This window comes from Nerophis ophidion, linkage group LG09, assembly GCF_033978795.1.
Source record: "Nerophis ophidion isolate RoL-2023_Sa linkage group LG09, RoL_Noph_v1.0, whole genome shotgun sequence".
In the NCBI taxonomy this organism is placed as follows: Eukaryota; Metazoa; Chordata; class Actinopteri; order Syngnathiformes; family Syngnathidae; genus Nerophis; species Nerophis ophidion.
Genome location: NC_084619.1, coordinates 61,877,242 through 61,886,859, shown reverse-complemented (window position 1 = coordinate 61,886,859; position 9,618 = coordinate 61,877,242). Strand labels below are relative to the sequence as shown.

The window sequence follows — 9,618 nt, the reverse complement described above, 5'->3', positions numbered from 1 at the left end:
ATTCACTTCACTTCTGTTTCTTTCATGTATTGTAATCAACAGAAAGAGATTGTCTGACCCAAGAAATACAAAGCGCAGAGGAAGCAGGACCTGAGTCCCCTACAGGAACTTCTTCTTCTGGGCGGAATAGCTCGGTGAGTGGCCGTGCCAGCAACTTGTGGGTTCCAGGTTTGATCCCCGCTTCCTCCATCCTAGTCACTGCTGTTGTGTCTTTGGGCAAGACACTTTATCCACCTGCTGCCAGTGCCACCCTCACCGGTTTAAATGTAACTTAGATATTGGGTTTCACTACGTGAAGCGCTTTGAGTCAGTAGAGAAAAAGCGCTATATAAATATAATTCACTTCTTTGAACTGTTTCACAACCTTTTCTGTGAACTGTTCTGTAACCAAAGGTGATGGCTGTTTATGACCTCCGTCCCTTAGAAACAGCTGTTGCCATGTAATGAGGTAAAGTCCAAATAAAAGAGGCGTACAATCTTTCACCAGCGCGTGATGGAGACAGGAGCCGAATTTAATTCTGTCTCCCTCTAATTCCTTGCTTCTTGTCTTGTTTAATAGATGTCATCAGTGTTTGAACCTGACAAAAAGAGTCAAAACACGTGTTGTCTTACATAGGGATTGAGAATGGCGGGCAGCTTTCCAAGAAGAAGTACATCCCCTTTAAGAGACGGAGTGTACTGTAAATACTGTGAGTTAGCACGCAAGTGCCTCATCAATGGATGATTTGTGGCTAAGAGGCTCCGCCCCCCTCACTGTGCTTTCGTGGAAAAAAGGTCAGAGCGCGACGACCCGGCCGTGTCGCCTAACACCTTTAGGTTTAGTGTGTCCTGTCAGACGCTTGCTTAGCGGGCGACAAAGTCAACTTTCGCCTTCTATTTCCGCCGCGAGGTCGCAGCTGCTCGCCGTCGACCTTGACGGGGAGCGAGCACGGACATCGCGGGTGCTGACGAACGCCGCCCCCCTCCTCGCGGTCCGTGTCCTTCGTTTACTTACACTGGGGTGTCTTAACTTTTTCCACTGAGGGCCACATGCTTTTTTTCATTTTGAAAAGCAATACAATGTAATTTTTTTTAACCTTCAGCGATGCCAAAAGTGTTAATAATAAGTCATTAATTATTTGGGTTTTTCAAGGCTTAAATCCCTAAATCAACTTCAGATTTATCTGTGGTTTAAAATTGTATTTATTTATGTTTTTTTCTCTCCCCTAACTTTAACCTCTTAAGGCCCAAGCTGTTTGTTTGAATGTTTTTTGTTTTATTTTACTTTACTATTGGGCTTATTGGACCCTAATTAGAATAAAAAACTAAGAATCCTCTTTTGATATGATGTACTTAGTCCATACGTACACAAATGTGTACTTCATGTTTAGTGACATGCTAATTCTTATTTTTACACTTTTATGTTATAGTCTTCGGATGGCAGTATAAGTGTCCACATAAGTGGCCACATGACTCCAATTCAGTAGTGTACACAATTACATTAACTTTAGATTTATTTGTCAATATAATGTTATGTTATTTTCTACCTTTTTTGTTCAAGAAAACCATGTTTTTTGTGGCAAAAAATACAAAATATGCAATAGTTCCCCCCCAAAAAATAGTCAAAGTGGAATATTTCATGTGAAGTAATTGGAGCCTTGAATACTTCAATCATTCATAGCAACACTAACTTTGATTCATTATTATTTTTTGAGCGATGACAGTTTAAAAAAAAAAAAGTGTCATTAAAATTTTTAGGGCTCCAAAAGGGCCCGACTCATAAAACTGTTCAAAAATAAGTAATATATGTTTTTATTATTATCATTCTAAATCAACTTCAGACCTATCCGTCAATATGAAGTTGTTTTTTTATGTTTTAGGCCAATTTGTTAAAAAAAACTCTGCTTTTTGTGGCAAAAACACAAACATATCCAATATTTTGCCCAAAAAATATTTCAAAATTGAATATATATATATATATATATATATATATGTGTGTGTGTATATATATATATATATATATATATATATATATATACATGTGATCGCCGAGAATCTTAGTGGGATTTTCCTTTTAAATCTGTCATTGTTAAAAAGTTAATAATGAATCCAAATCAGTGTTGTTATGAACATTTTTTGGGGGAAAATATTGCATATTTTGTGTTTTCTTTGCCAAAAAGGGCATAAAACAAACACACAAAAAACATTTGAAAAATAATCATTTATAATAGACTTAAAGACCTGAATGAAGTTGATCAAGCGACTTAAATGTTGAAAGTTAAAAAAAAAAATAAAAAAATATATATATATATGACTTATTTTATTGATATTTTATTTTAAACACAAAACATGCAATATTTCCCCCCACACTTTTGAATATGCAAGTAATTGGAGCCCTAAATATTTCAATAATTCATAAAATATTAATTTTTATTTTCATGTGTTTTGGTCTGGGGGTTTTATGCCCTTTTTGCCAAAAACAGAAAAATATGCAATATTTTCTCCCCCAAAAATATTTAAACGTGAAAAATTTGATGTGAAATAATTTGAACATTAGATGGGTCAATAATTCATAACAACACTGATTTTGATTCTTTTTTTTCTTTTTTTTAAACAAGAACAGTTTTAAAGGAAAAAACAGCCTCTCGTAATCTTTCACCTGTTTGCTCTTTTATTCCCCTTTTTGATGTTTTTTTTGTTATAGTAGTTTTTAAATGGCCGCACTTTGGACACCTGTGGTCTAGAATATTAGAAAGTAAAAGCATGAAAGAACTCAACACATGATCACTTTAAACCCCGCTCCTCGCCTCCCATTGGCGGACGCTGAGCTCATTTTTTTGCACATTGCCAGCGGGGGACAAAACGGCGTCCTGCCGACCTTTGACCCGGGTGTGTGACTGGCAGGTGAGAGAATGTAGGCGACTATTTTTTCCTCCCCCCCAACCGTCTGCCGGCGGTGACATCGTCACATTCCCCAGGACACATGCCTGCCAAAGATTGTCTATGTTTGCCCTGATGACTCACTCCCCAGGAAGTGTCTGAGTGGAATATTATGGGATGTCTTGTAGGCGGAGCTGAGCTATAAGAGCGCAGGAGCGCGCAACGGCAGCATCACAGCACACCAGACACATGATGGGCCTGCGCAGCGTGGAGGAACTGGTGAGTTTTGTCCTCATCTGGCAACCACACCTTTTTCATCACACGCCTACTCGCAGGTGACCGGTAAGCGGTCGGAGGGCAAGGAGGCAGATGGCGGCGAGTACGAAGCGGTGGTCAAGCAGGAGAAGCGGGATGACCTCCGGTCCCACCGCCAGCTTCTGGGCGGCGACCTGTCGGAGGAGAGCGACAGCGGCGGCGAAGTGGAGGAAGTCAGCGTGGCGGCTCTGCAAGTACGTTTACGCCTGACACTGTAACCATGGCAACAGACAACCTTGCCTAATTTTGGAGCCACTAATAACACACTTAATATTAATGATTAATAATATTGTAACGCCAGTGATACTTACTATAGCTAATAACAACTATTATGCTTATTAACATAATATTGTTACTATAATGTCATTATTATTAATATATCAATACAATAAATTGTATTATTATTATAATGATTATATTATTAATAATGATTATAATTGTCAGGTTCAAACACTGATGACATCTATCAAACAAGACAAGAAGCAAGGAATTAAACAGAGACAGAATTAAATTTGGCTCAAATTGAGGAGAGACACCTGGACACTGTACCCTTGTACAGTGTCAAAAGATTGCACGCCTCCTTCTTTTATTTGGACCTTCCCTGACCATATGGCAACAGCTGCTTCCAAAGGGACGGGCTCGTAAACAGCCATCACTTCTGATTACAAAACAGTTCAAAAGAAAAGGTCGGTTCAAAAAGAGGTTCATAAAAGAGTTCATAAAAGCGGTGCCTGGAGGGGAGTCTGGTCCTGCTTCCTCTTCACTTTTGTAGTTTTGGGGTCAAGACAATATCTTTCTGTTGATTACAATACATGAAAGAACCAGAACACCTTCGTGTTGCTTCCCCCCTACACAGTGGAGTTTTACAAGCCTTCTTCTTGGATTGGTTCAAAGACAGCTTTTGGTGTTCTCGCCGGGAACTCATTTCAACACAAAGTTTTTGTGATAACTTAGATACAATTATTCTAACAATAATGCTATAAATAATCATAATATTCAACATCATGATTATAATGCTGATTGTGATTTAATAATAATATTTATTATTATGCTAATATTAAAAATGGCATTCAACATCATAGTGATAATAAAATATTGTATTAGCATTATAACAATTATTATAATGTAATACTAATAGCACAAATTATATTCAACATCATTATTTTCATACTATATGATCAAATAGCAAATTATTATCCTATTATTATTTATAATTGTAATAGTTAATGGTGTCATTATTATAATGCTATTATTAATAATAATTATGATGCTAAGAATAGTAATTATATTCAACATCATGATTATAAAATGCTAATAATTATTATTAGCATTTTCAGTAATAATGATAATTGTATGTATATTAATAATAATGATAATGGTATGTGTATTAATAATACATATGATAATTGTATGTTTATTATTAATAATAATGATAATTTTATGTGAATGAATAATAACAATAATAATAATGGTATTTGTATTAATAATAATAATGCTAGTAGTATATGTATTAATAGTAATGATGATAGTTGTATGTGTATTAATAATAATAATAATAATGATGATGATTGTATGTTTATTGATAATAATAATAATAATACATTATAATTGTATGTGTATTTATAATAATGATGATCATGGATGTATGTGTATTTATAATAATGATATTTGAATGCATATTAATAATAATAAATAATAATTGTATGTGTATTAATAATAATGATAATTGCATGTACATTAATAATAGTAATAATAATTGTATAAGCATCAATAATAATACTGATAATTTATGTGTGTTTATAATAATTATATGTGTATTTACAATAATATTTTTTTATATTTTTAATAATAATGACAATTGTATGTGTATGAATAATGATAATAATATTAGTAATAGTATATGTATTAATAATACTAATAATAATAATAGTTGTATGTGTAATAATGATAATAATAATAATACTTGTATGTTTAATAATAATAATAATATTAATAATACATTATAATTGAATGTGTAGTAATAATAATAATGATCATGAATGTATGTGTATTAATAATAATATTTGTATGTGTAATAATAATAAATAATAATTGAATGTGTATTACGAATAATAACTGTATATACATTAATAATAATAATAATAATTTTATGTCCATCAATAATAAAAATAACGACAATTTTTGGGTATCTATAATAATAATAATAATAATTGTAACTGTATTGATCATAAAAATAATAATAATTGTATGTGTATTTATAATGATATTAATAATTGTGTGCGTATTAATAATAATAATAATAATTGTATGTGTCTTAATAATAATAATGATAATTGTACGTGCATTAATCATAATAATGATAATTGCATGACAATAATAACTACGATGATGATGATGATATTCAGATGGACAAATGCGGCCGCCTGCGTCTGGAGACGGTGGACGACTTGTTCAACATCCTGCAGCTGAGGAAGAGAAGAAGGGAAAGGAAGGCTCCCGCCCACAAGAAGCGTCATCAGCCTGACGTGGAGATGCTGGTGAGCTGACCTCTGACCCTAACCCCTCCTCCCCCGCTATCCTCACACAGCCCTGACGCAATCTTGATGTTTTCCAGCCCGACACGGTGGACGCCGAGCTCTTCCTCGCCGCCGCCATGGACAACAAGATGGCGCTGGTGGAGAAGTACCTGAGCGAGGGAGGACAGCCCGACACGGCCGACCACGTGAGTCTCGCCCTCCAAGCTCCGCCCACTTTAGTCCTGTGCTCAAACTCCGCCCACATTGACTGAAGGCTTCTCCGTGCGTTTAGTTCCAGAGGACGGCGCTGCACAAAGCCTCCTTCAAAGGTCACGTGGACGTCATGACCAGGTTACTAGACGCCGGCGCCGCCATCGAAAGAAAGGACAAGGTGAGCGCCACCGCCATTGTTGACATGTGGCCAGGTGGAACGGCGGTCTGACGTGCGTGTGTGTGTGTGTGTGTGTGTGCGCGCGCGTGTGTCAGCTGGAGGCCACGGCGGTCCACTGGGCGTGCCGAGGAGGAAACCTTCCTGCCCTTCAGCTCCTCCTCAAACGTGGTGCCAAGTTCACCGCCAGAGACAAGGTGGGTGTCCACACTTCTAGAACACTCCTGCTTTTACTTTAGTACAAACAATTCTACAACACTCCCGCTTTTATTTTATTAACAAACACTTCTAGAACACTCTTGCTTTTATTTTGTTAAAAACACTTCTAGAACACTCCCACTTTTATTTTGTTACAAACACTTTTAGAACACTCCTGCTTTTATTTTGTTGACAAACACTTCTAGAACAGTACCACATTTATTTTATTAACAAACACTTCTAGAAGACTCCTGCTTTTATTTTGTTACAAACACCTCTAGAACTCTCCTGCTTTTATTTTGTAAACAAACACTTCTAGAACACTCCTGCTTTTATTTTGTAAGCAAACACTTCTAGAACACTCCTGCTTTTATTTTGTTACAAACGCTTTTAAAACACTGCTGCTTTTACGTTGTTTGAAAAAAATCTGCAACCCTCTAACTTTTATTTTGTACAAACACTTCTAAAACACTCCTGCTTTTATTTTGTTACAAACACTTCTAGAACACTCCTGCTTTTATTTTGTTACAAACACTTCTAGAACACTCCTGCTTTTATTTTGTAAACAAACACTTCTAGAAGACTCCTGCTTTTATTTTGTTACAAACACCTCTAAAACTCTCCTGCTTTTATTTTGTAAACAAACATTTCTAGAACACTCCTGCTTTTATTTTGTTACAAACACCTCTAAAACTCTCCTGCTTTTATTTTGTAAACAAACATTTCTAGAACACTCCTTTTATTTTGTTGACAAACACTTCTAGAACACTCCTGCTTTTATTTTATTAACAAACACTTCTAGAACACTCCTGCTTTTATTTTATTAACAAACACTTCTAGAACACTCCTGCTTTTATTTTGTAAACAAACACTTCTAGAAGACTCCTGCTTTTATTTTGTTACAAACACCTCTAGAACTCTCCCGCTTTTATTTTGTAAACAAGCACTTCTAGAACACTCCTAATTTTATTTTATTAACAAACACTTCTAGAACACCCCTGCTTTTATTTTGTTACAAAATCTTCTACAACACTACCACTTTTATTTTATTGACAAACACTTCTAGAAGACTCCTGCTTTTATTTTGTTAAAAACACCTTTTAGAACTCTCCTGCTTTTATTTTTTAACAAACACTTCTAGAACACTCCTAATTTTATTTTATTAACAAACACTTCTAGAACACCCCTGCTTTTATTTTGTTACAAAATCTTTTAAAACACTCCCACTTTTATTTTGTTACAAAAAGTTCCAAAAACACTCCTGCTTTTATTTTGTTACAAACACTTCTAGAACACTCCTGCTTTTATTTTGTTAACAAACACTTCTACAACACTCTTGCTTTTATTTTGTTAACGAACACTTCTATAACACTTCCACTCTTGTTTTGTTAACAAAACACTTCTGGAACACTCCCTTTATGTTGTTAAATACACTTCTAGAACACTTCTGCTTTTATTTTGTTGACAAACACTTTTAGAACACTACCACATTTATTTCATTAACAAACACTTCTAGAAGACTCCCGCTTTTATTTTGTTACAAACACCTCTAGAACGCTCCTGCTTTTATTTTTTTAACAAACACCTCTAGAACACTCCCCGCTTTTATTTTGTTAACAAACACTTCTAGAACACTCCTGCATTTATTTTGTTAACAAAAACGTCTACAACACTCCCGCTCTTATTTTATTAACAAACACTTGTAGAACACTCCTGCTTTTATTTTGTTACAAAGACTTCTAGAACACTCCCGCTTTTATTTTATTGGAAAATGAATTGATCGTTAGTGAGGTGTATTATTAAATATGACACTAAATTATTGAAATATATATATATATATATATATATATATATATATATATATATATATATATATATATGTGTATATATATATATATATATATATATATATATATATATATATATATATATATGTATATATAAATATATTTTATTTTCTAAATAGATTTTTTAAAAGAAAACAAAAAAGATATGTATACATATATATATATATATTACAAATATATAGTATAGACACCCCTACTAATTTGCATTGTCAGCTAAACTCCAAGCTCAGGCGGTGCATAAATTAGCATATATTATCATAAATTAGCATGTGTCAATGTGTGCCAGTGAAAGTACTGAGTGTGTGTTGTTGGCGTGGCAGCTGCACAGTTCTCCTCTGCACGTGGCCGTCAGGACAGGACATCACGAGTGTGCCGAGTACCTCATCCACTGCGGCGCCGACGTCAACGCCAAAGACCGGGTAAGCACGCCAGCCCCGAACGTCTCGGCTTCCTGTTTGTGCTGACGGCTGACGTCTCTCTCAGGACGGGGACACGCCCATGCACGACGCCGTGAGGATCAACCGCTTCAAGATGATCAAGCTGCTGATGCTCTCCGGCGCCGGCCTGCACGTCAAGAACAGCGTAAGTCCGACGTAACTCTGGCTCGCATGCGGACTCTTTTGGCTGACATGTCGGTGTGTGTGTGTGGCGTTTAGGACGGGAAGACGCCGATGGAGACGCTGTACTGCTGGCAGAACGGCGCCAAGAGCCTCCTCTTCCACGTCGGCGAGGAGAACGCCGAGCGGAGGAGCGCCAAGCTGCCGTGACGTCATCAAAAGTGGACGAGACTGGATTGGTTTTTTCTCGTTTCCTTGACGGCCGTGCAGGGAGGGGGCGTGGCAAACCCGTGACTGGGCGGTCCCTCGGGTCGCCGTGTTGGCGGGAATGTGGAAAGCGATCGCGCGACGACTGCGTCGAATGTTGCTGGGCGACATTTTTGTTTTGGATGTCGGCGACGCTTCCTTTCTTTCTTGGTGACCATAGAGAACTACTTTGTTGATATCCGTTGTTTGAGTCATGTTCGGTAACTTTATCGTAAAAATGATGTCATTTACAGTAATGCACTATAGAGACCAGCGTGAAAAAACCAGGGTAAAACTGTAAAATCTACAGATATTTTTTTAATGTTTTCTTTATCATCGCATGTTTTCATTTCTTTGTGCTTTTCTCTTTGATTTATCACCTTATATTATACATATGTGTATATATATATATTGTCTTTGATTTATATAATAATTTAGTTATTATATAATCATATTATTTATTATAATATGTTATTTATTTATTTTACCATTTATTTAATGTATATATGTGTATATATATATATATATATATATACATATATATATATATATATATATATATATATATATATATATATATATAAATTTACTAAATAATATATATTATTTGTTTATTAGGAAATACTTAATAAATATGTATTTTATTTAATTAATAAATACATATATTATTATATATTGTTTAACAAATACAT

At 35.3% G+C, this 9,618-nt stretch overlaps 1 protein-coding gene across 1 annotated transcript; it reads left to right on the top strand.

The window, feature by feature from the left end:
- The first annotated feature begins 3,047 nt into the window (after window positions 1-3,047).
- LOC133559588 (ankyrin repeat domain-containing protein 1-like) lies at window positions 3,048-9,239 on the top strand. Its single transcript, XM_061911483.1, has 9 exons — window positions 3,048-3,138; window positions 3,195-3,368; window positions 5,580-5,711; window positions 5,789-5,896; window positions 5,983-6,081; window positions 6,177-6,275; window positions 8,444-8,542; window positions 8,607-8,705; window positions 8,780-9,239. The coding sequence occupies exons 1-9, from the start codon at window positions 3,109-3,111 to the stop codon at window positions 8,888-8,890; spliced, it is 951 nt and encodes a 316-aa protein (XP_061767467.1). The 5' UTR covers window positions 3,048-3,108; the 3' UTR covers window positions 8,891-9,239.
- Window positions 9,240-9,618: the final 379 nt, after the last annotated feature.

Bases quoted from the DNA above. Each gene is read 5' to 3' on its own strand.
- LOC133559588 (XM_061911483.1), top strand. From the start codon at position 3,109: ATGATGGGCCTGCGCAGCGTGGAGGAACTG. The intron at 3,139-3,194 runs GTGAGTTTTGTC...GCCTACTCGCAG, and splicing joins TGCGCAGCGTGGAGGAACTG to GTGACCGGTAAGCGGTCGGA. The intron at 6,082-6,176 runs GTGAGCGCCACC...CGCGTGTGTCAG, and splicing joins CCATCGAAAGAAAGGACAAG to CTGGAGGCCACGGCGGTCCA.